At 46.8% G+C, this 19016-nt stretch overlaps 1 protein-coding gene across 1 annotated transcript; it reads right to left on the bottom strand.

Annotated features, from left to right (window-relative positions):
- Positions 1 to 401: 401 nt before the first annotated feature.
- Positions 402 to 17926, bottom strand: Tmem50a (transmembrane protein 50A). Its single transcript, XM_057784968.1, has 7 exons — positions 17788 to 17926; positions 16046 to 16150; positions 12428 to 12540; positions 8038 to 8105; positions 6296 to 6388; positions 2890 to 2950; positions 402 to 832 (listed from the first exon to the last, which is right to left on the bottom strand). Exons 2-7 carry the CDS (start codon positions 16136 to 16138, stop codon positions 787 to 789), a joined length of 474 nt encoding a protein of 157 aa, XP_057640951.1. The 5' UTR covers positions 16139 to 16150; positions 17788 to 17926; the 3' UTR covers positions 402 to 786.
- Positions 17927 to 19016: the final 1090 nt, after the last annotated feature.

The raw sequence follows: 19016 nt of genomic DNA, 5'->3' as shown, positions 1-19016 counted from the left end.
TCCTGGAAATCTCGAAGGACTGAAGAATCTACGTCCCAATCCTTGAGTTCTGCAGTACTCTGTTTTTAAGTAAGCACAGTAGAAAGTCTGGGCCACTGACTGGGTCCAGCCCCACACTCCCGGGCACCCCTACCAATTCTTCCATTTTCCTGCCAGGATGGCACATGTCATATGTGAAAGGTGCTACCTTTCCCATAGCCAACACTCAGGCAGTACGGGTGCTCTTAATGGGAACACAGATCTGATGCTTTCACACGCTCTGAAGGCTCTTCTGGTTCAAGAGAGTCATGAACCATTTTCACAGGTTATCTTAATTTACACGCTAAGGAAGCTGCAGGACATCCTGGCAGAGCTACACAAACCATACCCATGGTACCAAAAGAAAAACTCTGACCACTGAATAGTTTTTAATAACAAGAAACGTTTATGCGTTATTCCACATCGGACACAGAAGAGGGCACGCTCAGTAAACAGACACGTTGGACCCCAGAGCAAATCCTCACCCCAAGGACTCTATCACTTCTCCATAACCGGCTCTTCAAACCATGATAGAAGCTGACAGTTACTCACATCAATAGTTTCCTTTCCCATTGCAAAAGCGGACCAGGTCGCGGCACACCAGACTGTTGCAGAGTACATAGGAGCTCTCATGATTCTAGCATTATACAATTTTAAGCTGAGATTGTACTCAGAAATAAGTTTAGAAAACAGCGTTACAAAAGACTGGGTGAGCGGTGAAGAAAAAACAATCCCCGGCAGGGTGGCCGTGCTGCGAGGCAGGTGTCTTCACTGCCACAAGTCCTCCGTGCGGCCGAACTTAAAAACCAGCCCTCTGTGGACAGAGCAAGGACAACATGACTGTCTGGGTTGGGAAACTTCTAGAAAGATAGGAAGCATATGACAGACGAATCATTCAAAATGCACACACACCGTCTTAGAGACATGGTTTCTTTATACTGCTAGACTGCTACTTGCTGTCATTGTCCCCAGACCTGAGCTCTTCACTGCTGAGGCTTCTGAAAAGCCAGCCAGTGTTTGGTAGTGATCATTAACTACTTGATCCAACAAGACTCTTTGGGGTGTGAGCGAGGGATGGAACCCAAGGCCTGGGGTGAGCATGCTAGCGATCAGCCCCACCCATACACCTTCCTGGGCTGTCTTGGTGTGCTAGGCCCATACAGATAAGCATTCATACAGTCCTTGTCCTCAGCCTTTCAGATCTGATAACACATGGCACGCACTTCAGGGGGTGACAGGCACAATACCAAACCCCAAGGAAGCCTGAAACATGTAACTCATTCTCCTTGAACGAGTTCAGTTTTTTGTTTTTGTGAGATGAGGGTCTCGTGGTGTAGTCTTGGCTGGCAAGGAACCTACTATATATAAACGAGGCTATCCTTGAACTCATGGCAAACCTCCTGCCTCTGCCTTTCAATGCTAAGATTGTAAGCACAAATCACTATGCCTTGCTGTCATTTTCTGAATTTGTTTGAAAATGGTTCAGACAAAAGCAGGGCAATGGCTCCACGGGTAAAGTGGGCACTGAGAGCCTGGCGACCCGAGTGCCTGGAGCCAACGGAAAGCTGAAAAGACAACTGTGAAGGTTGTCCTCTGACTTCCATGTGTGTGGTGGCAGGTGCACATATGCACACACAATAATAAGAAGTAACTAAAGAGGATCCAAAGGATGGCGTATTTGAAATGGCTCTGACTGATAAGCAGGAGTTCAAATGAGCTGCAGTATGATGTTGCTACCTTATGTTAACTTGACACACGCGAAATAAAGTCATCAGAGGAGGGAATCTCAGTTTTAAAAAATGCCTTCATGCTGGGCAGTGGTGACACATGCCTTTAATTTCAGCACTCGGGAGGCAGAGGCAGGTGGATCTCTTTGAGTTCAAGGCCAGTTTAGTCTACAGAGCAAGTTTTAGGGCAGGCTCCAAAGTTTCACAGAGAAACCGGTCTAGGAAAACAAAACAATACAAAAATGCCTCCATAAAACTGGGTTGTTAATGGGCGGTGGTGGCACAGGCCTTTAATCCCAGCACTGAGTTCAAGGGCTAGTTCCAGGACACCTAGTGCTGTTACACAGAGAAACCATGTCTTAAAAAAAACAAAACAAAACAAAAAGCCTGGGTCATTAGGCAATCCTGTAGGGCATTTTCTTAATTAGAGATGGATGGGAGAAGATTTAGTCCATTGTGAGTGGTGCCATCCCTGGGCTGGTGGGAACAACCCTACTTGTCCTGGAACTCGCTCTGTAGACAGGCTGGCCTCGAACTCACAAAGATCCAAATGCTTCTGCCTCTCGAGTGCTGGGATTAAAGGCAGGCATGTACTACCATGGCCTGGCAGTTCTGAGCTCTATAAGAAAGCAGGCTGAGCAAGCCATGAGGAGCAAGTCAGTAAGCGTCACTCATCCGTGGCCTCTGCATCAGCCCCTGCCCCCAGCTTCCTGCCCTGTTTGAGTTCCTGTCCTGACTTCCTTCAAGGACAGTGATGTGGAAGTGTGAGTCAAATAAACCCTTTCTCCCCAGGTTGTTTTGGTTCTGGTATTTCATCACAGCAATGGCAAACCTAACTAGGACACGGTGGCAGAAATAAGAGCTAGTGGGACAATGAACAAGATACTTTTTGGTGAAGAAACCGCACCTCAGAATTCGAATGCCAAGAAGCTAAGGGGTGAAGGCCGAGGGATGGAGGTCCACGGTAGTGTTAATGCCTAGCATGCGTGAAGCAGGGAAAATCCTGCCTAGTGGTACACTCTTGTAGTTCCAGCTACTTATGAAGCTGTGTTCAGTCTAGGTTACAGAGAGGAATTCCTTCCCAAAGCGCGTGTGCATGCGTATACACACACACACACCCCAAAGACTGAAAATCAGAACTTACCCAAAAAAAATGAAGGCATTCTGGAAAAATACAGCAATTCCAGGATATACTGTGGGCTTTTCTGTAAAAACAATTGTGATATTTAGAGGTTTACAATCGCTGAACAGAGCCAGGCAGTGGTGGCACATGCCTTTAATCCTAGCACTCGGGAGGCAGGCAGATCTTTGTGAATTCAAGGCCAGCCTGGCCTACAGAGTGAGTTCCAAGACAGCCAGAATGCTACACAGTGAAACCCTGTCTTGAAAAACTAAAAATAATCTCCGAACAATTAGTCCAGTTAGACAAGCAAACACCAGCTTTCTTGCCTACCATAACTGATGGCTCTGCAGTGGTGATGGGGAAGCTAAACGATGCAATACGTACCAGGCAGCATTGGCTCAGTAAATGACAGCTCCCTCTGTTCAGTAATACTACATCCTGAGGGCACATTATACACAAAGGACACCGTGAAACACGCTGAGGATCCTGTAGAACAGAACTGACAATTGTCTGGCCCTCAGGGAGCTGCATCACCTTCCCTTGGAACAACCAGAAGACAGAAGCAACCCAGGAGAGGGAGTGGGAGGCGTGGAGACATTAGACCCAGAGGCCAGGAAGATCCCAGGAAGAGCAGACACCAGAGTAGAGGAGGGGAGGAGCAGAACAGCAGAGGACAAAGGCCCTGAGGCTGCTGGGTAGGAGAAGTGAGGACAAGGAGGTGAGAGGCCAGGCAATCACGCCGGGCCACCGTGTCCTAACAGGATCCCTCTGCAGGGAAAGGGAGAGGCAGGAAACCGGCTAGGAAGTCCTTTCAGGAAAGCAGGAAGAGACTGTGGTGACAGTAATGGAGATGCCAAGAGGTGGCTATGAGGTGGATAGGGTCAGGATGCTGCACCCCAGACTGGATGCTCAGCGTGAGAGAAAGGCCCCTTTTTTGACACCTCCGAAAAGACAGAGCAACCTCAGCTGAGAGGAGACACTGCAGGGTCCTGTGGGGACCCAGAGAGCAGCAGCCTCGCCCCCAGGCTGCCCGAGCCCAGAGGCACAGCCCACTGTCAGCTCTGTCCATCCCAAAACAGCCTCAAGTTTTGTCTAGTTTTCTACTGCTCCATGTTAACAAACATTACAGCCGGGCCGTGCGCCCTTAATCCCAGCACTCGGGAGGCAGAGGCTGTGGGATCTCTGTGAATTCGAGCCAGCCTGGTCTACAAGACTGTGGAGGCCCAAAGAGGACAAAGGTCAGAGAGTTTGGGACTTGTTTTTAGTTCATTCAAAGTTATTGTGCTTCTAACAAAGGTCCCACCTCGTTGTAAATCAGAGTTCTGCTCTCTCAAGGCTACTGTCAACAGCTGTGGCTAGTTGTCAGCCCCTCCTGAAATAGGGTAAAGTAACTGGTTCCCTAAAACAAAAGTCTAAGTAAGGATCCAACTAAGTTCCCTTTCTGGAAATAACTTGGGATTCCACCCAGGGAGTGGTTTGCCTACAGTGTTTGGTCTAGGGCGTGAGCAAGGAAGACAGCCTGTGACTTTCAATTTGTATGTTAATGCAGTCTTTTGTTTTACTTCTATGGGGTCAGGGGTATTAATCAGTTGGAAATTAAACATGAGCAAATTTTCAGTACTCACTGAAATTCCCTCCCGATACTATCCTATATGTTTCTGCATTTTATTATTTCATTCAGGTCTTTGTATTCTTTACTATATTTCTAAATTCCCACGCCTCCACTCTACAAGAAAGGTATTTTTGTTGAGGCTGGTCCCTGACACAAGAGCTAGTTCCAGAAAAGGCTCCAAAGTTATAGCGAAACCCTGTCTTGAAAAAACAACAAAACGGGGGCTGGAGAGATGGCTCAGTGGTTAAGAGCATTGCCTGCTCTTCCAAAGGTCCTGAGTTCAATTCCCAGCAACCACATGGTGGCTCACAACCATTTGTAATGTCTGGTGCCCTCTTCTGGCCTGCAGGAGTACACGCAGACAGAATATTGTATACATAAATAAATAAATATTTAAAAAAAAAAAGAAAGAAAGAAAAAAACAACAAAACAAAAAAACATTACCACCTTCAGGTATAGTGGCAAATGTCTTTTAGTCCCAGCCCTCGGGAGGCAGAGGCAGGCAGATCTCTGTGAGGCCAGCCTGTGCTACATAATGAGACCATGTCTCCTAACAACAACACTAATAAAACCAACCAACCAAATCAGGCGAGGCTGGTCCAAGCTCTGCCAGGCAGTCTGTTTCCACTCTGCTAGCTCTGGTCTATTTATCTGGATTACTAAAGATGTTTCCTATTTTTCTAGGTCCCTCAAGTCGAATGTCAGCCAGGAGCCCAAGGCCTTTTCCATGCCTTACCAGTGCATGCGACTGTTAATCACTTTTCCTATGTAACATCGCATCACCAAGGAGGCAAAACCGAATAAATGTCGGTTAAATGTGGCAAACACAGGTAACCTCAGTGCTGAGGCGGTGGAGAAGGAATCGCTAATTCCAGGCCATCCTAGGCTATACAGCAGGAGCTTACCCTGGGTGTGATGGTGAACATCTATAATTCCGGAATTCGGGAGTATGAGTGAGGCAGGAGGATGGATGGGAATCTAAGGCCAGGGCTACACACTAAGAGTCTATTTTACCAAAATAAACAGAAACAAACAAAGCCAAGAAACCCAAAGGCCATAAATTAGCTCAACGGGAGAGTGCTTGCCTCCAAAGGCCGGGGCTCAATGAGCACTTTAATGGGATGCTTGAGTTCTGCAGAGATGAAGTGATACCTGGTCACTGACAGCAGATGTAGGGCGACTGTGCACACCCAATGACACATCACGAGTGTGCTGACCCAATCAATGAACAAATTCAACCATGGATTCAAATTCTGGGACCAGTGAGTGATGGGGCTGGGCAGGTTTGCCCTCCCTGGAGGAGGTGGGGCGTGCAGGGGTGGGGCTGGGCAGGCAGGCCCTCCCTGGAGGAGTGGGTTGTGGAGAACAAGCTTTGAAGGCCTGTCTTGGCCCTGGCTCATTCCTGCTGGCCCTCTGTGTTTCCTGGCTGCCATGCCGAGAGCATCTCTGATACACTAAGCCATCCCCTCCTACTGCATCAACACCAGGGCCGCAGAGCCAGACGCTCCTGAACTGAGTGAGCCAAGACAGTCCCTCTCTTTTTTAAGCTGCTCCTCTCGGGTCACAGGACTTAAGATTCTACTCTAGAGCCGAGAGCAGGGTGTGGAGTTGTATCCCAGTCCTTCCAAGTACCATGTTGGAAGAAAAAAAATACAAAGCTATCTATTGATGGGAAGAGAGACGCCTCAAGGTAAAATAAATTGCAATAGTTGGTTCATCTACATAAAAAACATTGTTTAAAAAAGTTTATCCTAAAGTAGACAGCTTTGACGATTAATGGAGCCAGCATGAGATTAAAATATAGCATTTTCTTACCCTTGGCAACATAACCTCCAAAGAGAATCCACATGGACGCAATCAGGGAACCGAAGGCCAGCATGAAACCTATGAAGAGCCAGATGCGAGCACCTGCGAAGACAACACGTTAGCATGGCTGCTCTGCAACCAAAGGCCACGATGAGAGTGTGTGCATGCCTGCGATCCCAACAATTAGAGGCAAGAGGGTCTGAGGCTCAGGGCTAGCCTGTGCTACATAAGACCCTGTGTGTGCTTGTCTGTGATCCCAACAGTTAGAGGCAAGAGGGTCTGAAGCTCAGGGCTAGCCTGTGCTACATAAGACCCTACCATAAAAGCAACAAAAGGGCTGAAAGGGGACCGCAGGTAAAGGAACTTGCTGCCAAGCTGATGCCACAGTTGGCTCCCGGGGATCCAAACGGTAACATGAGATAATTGACTCCAATAAGCTGTCCTCTGACCTCCATACACACACCATGGCGTGTGCACGCCACCCTCATTCCTCCCCCAGGTATGGGTGGCTGAGGTAGAAGGAATTCCAGCCTGAGCTACACAGTGAGGTGTAGGCCAGCAAGTACTACAGAGACTCTGTCTCACAAACCAAACAAACAAGAAAACACATATAGCACACACATACACTCATACACATGATGTAATATACATACACACAATAGAAACAAACAAATATCCACCTGGTGGTGGCGCACGCCTCTGGTCCCAGCACTCAGAAGGCAGAGGCAGGTGAATCCCTGTGAGTTCGAGGCCAGCTTGGTCTACAGAGCAAGTTCCAGGATAGGATCCAAAGCTACACAGAGAAACCCTGTTGCGAAAAACCAAGAAAACAAACCAAACAAAAAACAAAGAACTCGAGTTCAATTCCCAGCACCCACATGGCAGCTCACAACTGTCTGTAACTCCAGTTCCAGGGGATCGACACCCTCATACAGACATACATGCAGGCAAAACACCAACACATATAAAAAATAAATAAATTTTTTTTTTTTTTTAAAAAGGTGGCATACACCTGTGACCCACACACTTGGGGCGCTGAGGCAGGAGGATCAGAACTTCAAGGCCATCCTTGGCTACAATGGGAAGTTTGAAGCTAGCCAAGGCTACCTGAGGTATTGTGTCAAAGCCAGGCAAGGACCAGTAAGATGGCTCAGTGGGTAATGTGCTTGTTATGCAGGTCTGAAAACCCGAACGGCATTCCCTGAACCTTCCTATATAGCTAAGGCAGGGCTCAGAAAAGGCTCTTCTGGAGGACCTAGGCTTGGTTCCCAGCATGCACATGGAGATCTAACGCTCTCCCCTGGCCTCTGCAGTCATCAGGCACGCATGCGGTGCACGGACAACCATGTAGGCAAAGCCTCTGCACACATTTAAAAAAATGGTCTAAGGTTATAATATATAAATATATTTCAAAAGGCTAATGCAAGCCAGGTAGAGTGATGCACACCTCTAGATCCAGGTCAGCCACGACTACAGAATGAAGTCCCTGTCTAGGAAGACAAACAAAAAGTGCTAGTACAACCACATACAGGTAGTTTAACGTGCTGTGGATTCTGTGTGGCAAACACCGCCAGCCCCTTGTTCTCTGCTGCGGCCTGGAGACACCTAAAACTGCTTTTATTATTGCTGAGGTCACATACTCAAGCCTGGTATGTTTTGCACTCAGTCTGCTGTGACCTATGCCTTGGCATCCAGCACCACCCCGTCCTAGGCCAGGAAGAAAGATTTGCAGAGATGCCGGCGCCCGTTACCTGTCTGGCCCAGACAGCCTTCGCTGTAGCTGTCACCTCTCACCTGTCCATTCGACACTGCGTTAATCCTGTGGGAGGAGAAGCAAGACGTCAGGGCTTTCCCTCCAAGGAGAAGCGTCTATAACAACAAATTATTAAATGCAATAAGCTAGGGCTGCCCAAGCTCAAGGTGAGGCCTCCTAAGTCTTGAGTCACGAGTCCATGTCACTTAGGTCACCTAAGGGAGTCCCTTCAAGTGAAACACGTCCTGGAGCCGTAGTTATGGTCTAGACTGGAGGAATGGTGTCACTTGAAAGCTTCTGGGCTAGCCGGGCGGTGGTGGCACATGCACCACTAATCCCAGCACTCGGGAAGCAGAGGCAGGTGGATCTCTGTGAGTTCGAGGCCAGCCTGGTCTACGAAGTGGGTTCCAGGACAGCCAGAGATAAACAGAGAAACCTGGTCTCAAAAACTCCCCTCCAAAAATATATGTATGTATCTACATCCATACAGTATAGCCAAGTGATGGTAAGACAAGCCTTTGATCCCAGTACTTGGGAGGCACAAGCAGGTGGATCTCTATGAGTTCGAGGCCAACCTGGTCTACAAAGTGAGGTCTAGGACAGCCAGAGCTGTTACACAGAGAGACCCTGTCTCAAAAAGCCATAAAGAAAGAAAGAAAGAAAGAAAGAAAGAAAGAAAGAAAGAAAGAAAGAAAAGAAAACATAGTATAAAATAAATCTTGCGAGGTTCCTGTATCTGGAGTGGGTGTATTTTCACTTCCCTCTGGCACAGCCTGCCTGTGAGCTGCAGAGAGAGAAGGAACAAGAGGACCACCTGTAGAGAGATGAAGAATGCTTTGACTTAACCTGAGACTGATACAGGTGTACAAAGAAGTGACAATATATGAGGCAGGAGGATCATAATGTTCGAGGCCAGCTTGGGCTATATACGGAGATTTCTCAAACCTCAACTGCACTTGCCCCACCCTGTGAGCAAGGAAGGAAATATATATGAGAAAGACAGTCAGGAGGCTGGGGAATGTTTGCAGATGAAGATTCTCGGCATGTGTGAAGCAGGGGGAAAGCAGAGAGGATCTCGCACTCAGTCTGCACAGAGAAGCCTCAGTGCAGGGCTGGGAATAGAAGGCTTAGTGAGCAGGGGGTGGGAACAGGGTCATCAGAAGGTCTGTGGACATAAGAATGAATTTAGCCTGCTTTCCCGGCACCTGCAAACTTCCCCTGAATTTGTCTGAATTTCCTTAAAGATCACAGAATGATTTAGGTCTATGAACGATGAAGCCCCTGTCACACCGTCATAAACAAGGACCCATAATCACACATGGGGAAAGGATAAGGGCATGGCTATGCCAGAGTGCTTGCTTGACATGCTCAAGGCCCTGGGTTGTATCCCAAGCACCACAAGGAGGATGCGCGCGCACACACCAAGCATGCACACACACATGTGCGCATGGAAAGACAACAACAGCAGGGTGTGGCGGTGTCCCAGTAAAACTTGATCTGCAAACTAGATGTGCTCATAATTTGCCAATCCCTCCGGCCTATAGCAGGCCATGCCACTACTTGTCCTCATAAGCAGGGAATGTTACGGGGAGAATTCCAGCTGCTGAGAGCTCCGATGCCCAGAGGGAAACTCCCTTTCACGGGTGTTCAGCAGAACAGCAGGCCCTCACCCGCTCATCCGGAGCTGAAGTCCTGACGCAGGACTGGAGCATTCTCAACCTCCCAGACTCCTCACCTAAAAATGGATGCCAAGGGTTGGCAGATATCTGAGCAAAGGACCACAGCATGGCAAGAAAAGGCCTGTGTGGGGTGCACATATGTAACCCCAGCAACTGGGAGGGTGAGGTGTGGGGATTGCCAATCTAGTTACATAGTAGGACCGTGTCTCAAAAATAATTAACGGGTCTCGCCGGGCGGTGGTGGCGCACGCCTTTAATCCCAGCACCCGGGAGGTAGAGGCAGGTGGATCTCTGTGAGTTCGAGACCAGCCTGGTCTACAAGAGCTAGTTCCAGGACAGGCTCCAAAGCTACAGAGAAACCCTGTCTCGAAAAACAAAAAAACAAACAAACAAACAAAAAACAATTAACGGGACTCGAGAGGAAGCATTTGTAATATAGGAAACATAGAGGTGCAGGAACAAGGAAAAGTCCTTGGAATTCATTCAACAGGATGGGAAGGACCCTGAGGTGATCTGGAATGTGGCACAAAGAGATGAGAATCCATGACAACCTGTCAAACACAGAGGGTCAGTCAGAGAGACAGGAAGAGAAACAGAGTTAATATTGTACAACTAGAAGGCCAAACACAAAAGGAAAGTTTCAGACTCTCAGTCACAGCTTCAGTGAGTCTTTCTTTCCTCTCCAGCTCCAACCTCTGTCCAGTTCCCTTCCCCGCTCCAGGTCCCGACCCCTCTCCAGCCCCCAGCCCCTGGTTGGTTTTGTTTTTCCTATCTGTACTTGCAGTCATTTAAGACACTATCACTTGCCAGGGCGGTGGTGGCACACGCATTTAATCCCAGCGCTTGGGAGGCAGAGGCAGGCAGATCTCTGTGAGTTCAAGACCAGCCTGGTCTACAAGAGCTAGTTCCAGGATAGGCTCCAAAGCTACAGAAAAACCCTGTCTTTTTTTTTTTTTTTGGGTTTTTCGAGACAGGGTTTCTCTGTAGCTTTGGAGCCTGTCCTGGAACTCCCTTTGTAGACCAGGCTAGCCTCGAACTTACAGAGATCCGCCTGCCTCTGCCTCCCGAGTGCAGAAAAACCCTGTCTTGAAAAAACTGTCGCCGGGCGGTGGTGGCGCACGCCTTTAATCCCAGCACTCGGGAGGCAGAGGCAGGCGGATCTCTGTAAGTTCGAGGCCAGCCTGGTCTACAAAGGGAGTTCCAGGAAAGGCTCCAAAGCTACAGAGAAACCCTGTCTCGAAAAACCAAAAAAAAAAAAAAAAAAAAAAGAAAAAACTGTCCACCTCACTCACCTATGGACTGCTTCTGTTTTAGACTCAAGCATTTCTCTCATCCTGAGAACAGAGGTTGGACTGTGAAACTCAGTAAATACCTGTGGGAGGCTGAAAAACTGGTGAGGTGAAGGGGAAATTTTAAACTATGTTACAACAGAAGCAAGCACAGTGGAGGAAAGCAGGAGACGCTATCAGAGTGGAGAGACGAAAGAGACTGTCACTTCTTCTCACAAGAGTGACTTGCCAGCCTTGAACTCACACAACCTACACAAGCTCTAGGATTTTTGTCTTCTTTCTTTTAGATTTGTTTTATGGCTGTGAGTGTTTTACTGTATATATATATATATATAAATATATATATATACCAGCACCTGCAGAGGGCGTAAAAGAGCACTGGATTCCCTGGAACTGGAGTTACAGGAGGCTGTGAGGTACCATGAGGGTGTTGGGAATCAAACCCAAGTTTTATGCCAGAGAAATACATGATCTTAAACACTGAGCCATTCCTCAATACCCTTTGTCTTGTTGAGATCAGAGCCTTGGTTGGTATGAGACTTTATAAGAAGGCAAGGCTGGCCTGAAATCTTCAGCAATACTCCTGTCTCTGTTTCCTGAATGCTGGGATTGTAAGTTACAAGAGTGTGCCACCGTGCCTGGCTATCTTTCTTACTTGCTAGGATTTTATTTCTTTCTTTTTTTTTTGGTTTTTCGAGACAGGGTTTCTCTGTGGTTTTGGAGCCTGTCCTGGAACTAGCTCTTGTAGACCAGGCTGGTCTCGAACTCAAAGAGATCCGCCTGCCTCTGCCTCCCAAGTGCTGGGATTAAAGGCGTGTGCCACCACCGCCCGGCCTAGGATTTTATTTCTTTTAAAGATTTATTTACTTAATTATGTATACAGTGTTCTGTCTCCATGTATTCCTGCAGGCCAGAAGAGAACTCCAGATTCTATTACAGATGGTTGTGAGTCACCATGTAGTGGCTGGGAATTGAACTCAGGACCTGTAGAAGAGAAGCCAGTGCTCTTAACCACTGAGCCATCTCTCCAGCCCCTAGAATTTCTTTTTTTCTTTTTTTTTTTTTTTCTTTTGGTTTTTCGAGACAAGGTTTCTCTGTGGTTTTGGAGCCTGTCCTGGAACTAGCTCTTGTAGACCAGGCTGGTCTCGAACTCACAGAGATCCACCTGCCTCTGCCTCCCAAGTGCTGGGATTAAAGGCATGCGCCACCACCGCCCGGCTAGAATTTCTTTTTAAAGATTTATTTATTTTACGCATGAGTGCTATCTGCATGTACACCTATACCAGAAGGCATCACATCCCACTAGAGATGGTTGTGAGCCATTTGGTTGCTAGGGATCTCTCCAGCCCCACCTACTGGAATGTTAAATTGTATCTAGGATCATTTCGGTTTGTGATGTTCTAGGTAACCCCGCACTTACATGAGAAAGGCTATGGTTGCTATGACGCCACAAGCATGGTATGAGTGGTTGAAGTCATCCATCTTGGGATACATAACAGCAGCGTCTATGATGATCCACCATCCTGTGAAAAACTAGACAGACAGAGTAAGGTGACACCAGTGAGTCATGACAGCTGCAGCACAGGGGCTGCTACTGGGCACTGGAACCAAGAAACCCCTGCAAATGAATTTCCATATTTCCTCAACCATTCCAACAGCTTCACACTTGCGATCTGTAGGCTGTTTGCCAGCCAATTAAATATCAGGTACCCTAAACCTGCTTTCACTAGTACGTCTTTATAAACCTGCACCAGATTTGGTGACCTAGAAGGGAGTGACCACGTATCACAGAAAAGGGGAAAGGAGAAGTCAGATCAGACTGTCCACGCCTGTAAACTGTACTGCTCTGAGGGTTTCAGGACAATTGCACTGAGTCTGCACTGGATCCCGATGGACAGAAGACATGCCCTGCTGCAGTTCTACGCTGTGGGGTGGTAGTGCACAGCCGCCCCAGGGAGGCTGAGGCAGGAGAACTGAGAGCAAAGGCAGCCTGGGCTACACAGCAAGACACCCTCCCTGCCCAAACAAGGTGGTCTATGGAAAGAACAGTGATCACTGAAAGATTCTTTTTTTTTTTTTTTTTTTGTCTTTTTCGAGACAGGGTTTCTCTGTGGTTTTGGAGCCTGTCCTGGACCTAGCACTTGAAGACCAGGCTGGTCTCGAACTCACAGAGATCCACCTGCCTCTGCCTCCCAAGTGCTGGGATTAAAGGCGTGCGCCACCACCGCCTGGCTCACTGAAAGATTCTTAGCTACATCCTGGTATCCTGAAAGAACAGGTCTGTAATTCTCTTATTCCTTCTTGATGACTACAATGTGGTCATGTGGTGGTTTCTGATGTGATTTTTAAATTCAATTTGAAAACAAGATTATATATTACCGCAAGTAAACTTTCTCTGGTTATTATTAAAAAAATATATAAAATAAAAATAATAAAACTCTACAGTAAAAAAAACAAAACAAAACAAAAAACACACACACTGGGTGGTCTTGGTGTAGGCCTTGGTGAATCTCTGAGTTTTAAGGCTAGCCTGGTCTATAGAGCAAGTTCCAGGACAGCCAAGGCTACACAAAAACCTTATCTCATAAAAAACAAAAAACCCTGGGCTGGAGAGATGGCTCAGAGGTAAGAGCTCTGGCTACTCTTCCAGAGGTCCTGAGTTCAATTCCCAGCAAACACGTGGTGGCTCACAACCATCTGTAATGAGATCTGGTGCCCTCTTCTGACGTCCAAGAATACACACAGGCAGAAGACTAAATATAATAAAGATTTATTTGCCTGGCAGTGGTGATGCATAGTGGCGCACGCCTTTAATCCCAGCACTCGGGAGGCAGAAACAGATGGATCTCTGAGTTTGAGGACAAGCTGGTCTGCAGAACGAGTTCTAGGACAAGCTCCAAAGCTACAGAAAAACCATCTTGAAAACCACCAAATAAACAAACAAAAAACCCACAACAACAAAAACCCAACTGAATAAGACTCTACAGAATAGCATTAAGTATACTGTGGATGTAGCTTGCTAGTTGAACATTGTCTGGTGTGCACGAGGCCCTGGCTTCCATCCTCAGTACCACAGGTATAAGATGCTATTAACGGAATCATTAATATTAACCAATAACTTAGAAAGGTTTGAAAGGAAGCTCCTTTGAAAGGAGCCTCCTTTCCCACTCTCCCTGCCAATCCAGAGGAACGTTGGGTACCACCATCCTCTGCTGATTTTTAAAGTTATTTTAAGCCATCAAATTGCCTCTTGCAGATTACACACAGATTCATTTTTTTTTTTTTTTTTTTTTTTTGGTTTTTTTTTTCAAGACAGGGTTTCTCTGTAGCTTTGGTGCCTGTCCTGGAACTAGCTCTTGTAGACCAGGCTGGTCTCGAACTCCCAGAGATCCGCCTGCCTCTGCCTCCCAAGTGCTGGGATTAAAGGCGTGCGCCACCACCGCCCGGCTTACACACAGATCCATATGTGCATTCAATATTTCAAAATATTTGTTATGTATCTGATGTTTTGCCTGCATATATGTCTATCTATGTATCACAAATGTGCCTAGTGTCCATGGAGTTCAAGAGAGGGTATCAAGAGTCCATGAAGCTGCATTACAGACGTTTGTAAACCAACATGTAGGTGCTGGGAACTGAATCTGGGTCCTCTGCAAGGGATAAGTCTTCTTAACCCTCAAGCCATCTCTCCGAGACCTTCATTCAAGGTAGTTTCATATTCATAGACTAAAATTTAAAACCTTTTCAAAATATGAGAGTTTCTAAAATGGTATTAAATGTTGTTATGTGGGGGCTGGAGGGATGGTTCAGAGGTTAAGAGCACTGACTGTTCTTCCAGAGGTCCTGAGTTCAATTCCCAGCAACCACATGGTGGCTCACAACCATCCATAATGAGATATGGTGCCCTCTTCTGGCATGTAGCATACATGCAAGGAAAACTGTATACATAATTAATAAATAAATCTTAAAATAAATAAATAAATGTTGTTATGACTTTGAAAAACTATATGATGATTTCTTTCTAAAAATATGAGAGCCAGGTGGTGGTGGTGCACATTTTTAATCCCAGTACTTGGGAGGCAGAGGCAGGCAGATCTCAGTGAGTTTAAGGCCAGCCTGGTCTACATAGCAAGTTCCAAAAATCAGAGACCTGGTAAAGCGAAGACATTTAAAGTTGGGTTTCTAGTCACTGATTTACAATATCTACCTTCCAGGCTGGGGCTATAGCTCAGAGGCACAGGACTTGCCTTCTATGTGAGGTTCTGGGTTCAGTGTCTAGGAAAAGTACTCCTCAGAACAGGCATTGGGTAAGATCTTAAGCCATAGTATCAGACTGGATGAAGAATTTGCTATGTAAATAATACTTTTATTTTGCAAATTACTTCTGAGCACTATGTTTTAGGGGTCGAAGTGAAACATACCTGTAATCCAGCACTTGGAAACTAGGAAGAAGAGGTGCCCAAAGTCATTCTTGGCTAGACTAGAGACAACGTGAGCTACTTGAGACCCAGTCCAAGAAAAAAACAATCTCGAGCTTCCTACTACTTTTCCCTACTAAATTAAGGGGAATGTAAACTCGGGATAATCTGAGAAATGGGGCTATCTCTGACTGGTTCAGACCTGATTTTTTCTCTAACCCTTTCTCTTTCTTTCCTTTTTCTGAGACAGTGTCTGACAATTGCTCTGAATGTCCTGGAACTCACTCTGTAGACCAGGCTGGCCTCAAACTCACAGAGATCCGCCTGCTTCTGTCTCCAGAGTGCTGGGATTACAGGCATGTGCCACACCTGGCCCTCTTCAACCCTTTCTTAAACTTATTGTACTCACTGAGAGGAGTCATAACCCATACAATAAATAAATGCATGTTTTATTCAGCCAACTATTAACAAAGCTACTAATACTAACAAAACTCACAAAAAAAATCACTAAGGAAATTTGGTGAGCAATTTTTTTAAAGCATACATTTTAAAGTCCTCACACAATCCGAAAGGTCTATATAGACAGACCAACATGAGGGCCAAGCATCAAGGATACTTACTAGAATGCCAGCAGCGACTGACGCAATGGTGTTCCGCTTCTCCCCCCAGTCCATGCATTCCGAACACCTGGCACCTTCTAGAAACCCAGACATCTTTTCAGGTCACTAAAACAAAACCAACACAACAAAATAAAGTACTTCCATTTACTTGCTTCAAACCTGGCGGTGGTCCTGAAAATAACAGCTCATTTACAATCTAATACACATTACAAACTATTTTTACTCTGGCTCTATACATTTCTTCAGAATATCTGATATAGCTTTTGGGGAGAGTGCGGTACTTCGGATCAAACCTGGGGCTACAAATAAAGTAGGTCCCCAGCCTGTCCCTCCCTGCTCCTAGGTTTGTTGTGTGTGTGTGTGTGTGTGTGTGTGTGGCAGGATCTTTCCAAGGCTGCTCTCAAACTCTAGGTAATCCTCCTGCCTCAGCCTCCCACTGTGCTTGCAATCCTAGCATTTGGCAGGAGGATTGTACTTAGGCAAAGGCCAGCCAGTAAGTTTCAGGCCAGTCTGTCTCAAAAAAAAAAAAAAAAAAACAAACCCAAAAACCAAGAACACAAAATAGTAAATAGTATGGTTTTAAAGTATTTACGTAATATGAACGAAAGTGATTACCCAAAAATGTACTGAGTTCCTCAGATCTGTCACACTCTGTTATTCCAATTCCATTAATTCCATTATTAATTTAAGAGTCCTTTAGATAAGTGAGCACAATGATGTTTAGTCCTCCCGGACTGTTTCTATAGCTTTAGTTCCAAGCTAAGGTTAGTATTTGGTTTTGCTGAACGAGAACTCGATAAACTTGGTCCTAAGTTAACAATGTACTTGGATGAAAACTATTTCCCCTAGGAAATTGCACATTTTACCATGTATGTGGGTTTTTTCATGCCCAGATTAAGACAGGAAATATCAACTGCAGGTTTTTATTTCTACCTCACTTCTTTTACAATATTTCTCCCCCAGGACTGCCCTTGGACGTCATTTCTGTATAAAGGGCACTAATGTCTCTAACTCTGATTCTGATGATGCTTCTACATCCCCCGCAAAAAAAAAAAAAAAAAAAAAGTTCAAATCTGAAATTAACTCAGACTAAAAATAATGTGCTGTCAAATTACCACAGCCAAGTGAAACTGTCTTAACAAATTACATAAAAACCTCCTTAATGCTCAACTGTGCAGACCCGGCCCGAGAAACACCACGTGATCTCCATTTCACAGGATAATGGGAAAACCTGAATTACACACAACTCGCTCACAGTGAATGAACACCCCAAATCCCCACATAACTAACTCCCTTAAGAGTGCGATTTCAATTTTAGCTTCCTCTAACCAAGCTAAAGGGAAAAACAGGTACACCTTTGTGATGAGTTCGGGTCTGAAAATACACTCGTTTTTTATCTAGTGCTTGGAAAGAAAAGCAACCCACTATGTCTGTCAGTTCACCCCAACGGCTCCACCCGAGTCCATTTTTCGCTGCCCAATTACTTGACATCCCAAAGGCAGACCCGCCCTGCAGACTCTAGGGGAACAGGGCGCGGCCACGCGTGGGCCGGCCGCGCTGCTCTGTCGTGGGGTCTGCATGTTCAGCTCTGCAGTTCTGGGGCGAGACCCAGCGACAGGAAGCGGCCCGGCGTGTCGCGAGCTCAACCGCGGCGGCAGCGTCCAAAAGCTGGGGCGCGGCCCGCACCACCGCGAGTTCGAGCCGGACCCGACCTGCTGCTCCGCCCTCCCGTCCACACTCACGTCCAAGTCTGGAGCCGGGAGTCGCCGTGCGTTCGGTGGCCTCACTTTACTCCAGTTCTGCAAGAAAACAAAACAGCCACAGGCAACCAGACTCCCGGATGTCAATGTGCAGACCCCGCCTCGAACCAGTACGCATGCGGACCGGGGGCGGAGGGCAGGTCCCGGGGCGGGGTCTGTGGGTCACGCCCACCGCGCCGACAAAGTCTGCGCATGCCCGGCCTCCCTCTTTCAGTCCCTCTGGTCACCGTGGGAAATACTAGCATTGAGCTTGACTTCTGGGGCCGAGGAAGGGAGGCGGCAATCTACCCTTACTATTTGTTTTAATTTTTTATTAAGCACTTTTATTTATGTTTGTTGTTATTGTGTGGAGGCCAGACAGAACAACCTGCAGGAGTCGGTTCTCTCCATCCACCTTGTGGGTCCCGGGACTCCAACTTAGGTCATCTAGCAGCAAGCACTTTTACCTGCTGACCCATTTTTCCAGCCCAATGGTGGCTTTAATGAGGCTGGGGTTGGCCTGGCTCTGATCACAGGTCTATGCGGGTGACAGGTAGAGAGTTAGGTGCCTGAGGCACAGAAGGGAGTGGGTGCCTCATTGCCTGACAGAGCTAGGCAGTAGGGACTCTCCAATCCATTTTTCCCTTTGATGCATTAAATCTATGCAGCTTTAGTTGGGGATGCGACATTGGCTGATTGGTCTATTAAACTATACAGTGTCCTGCTAACCCCCCACCCCCACCCCAAAGTGCTGGGGCTGGAACCCAGGGCCCTACTACTCAGCTCTGGTCCTAGCTCCATAACATATTCAGTTTTTAAAATTTCTATATGATGAGTATTTTGCCTGCATGAACATTTGTGCACCGCTTGTGCGTTTGGTGCTGGCTGCTTGGACCTGGAGTTACAGCCATTGTGAACAACCATGTTGGCATTGGGAATTGAGTCAAGTTATCCAAGAGAACAGCCATTGCTCTTAATCACTGAGACATCTCTCCAGCCCCTCCATGACCTATTTTTTAAATGGACATGTTTCTTAACCTCTAAGATAAAGGTTTATTGTGGCTGACTAATGACTGGTTAATGTCTCAAGACCACGCTCTCTCTGTATGAGTGTGCACGCACGCGTCCTTGCACGTGTGCACATACGTAGATGTCTATTTCTCTAACTCTATCTATGGTCCTGCTGGGCATGTTACTGCTCTGGGTCTCCATATGCTAAGTTGGCACTCTAC

The sequence above is a fragment of the Chionomys nivalis genome, chromosome 11 (genome assembly GCF_950005125.1).
Source record: "Chionomys nivalis chromosome 11, mChiNiv1.1, whole genome shotgun sequence".
NCBI classification, from domain to species: Eukaryota; Metazoa; Chordata; class Mammalia; order Rodentia; family Cricetidae; genus Chionomys; species Chionomys nivalis.
The sequence above is the reverse complement of the archived record's forward strand: the minus strand, read 5'-3'. Positions and strand labels throughout refer to the sequence as shown.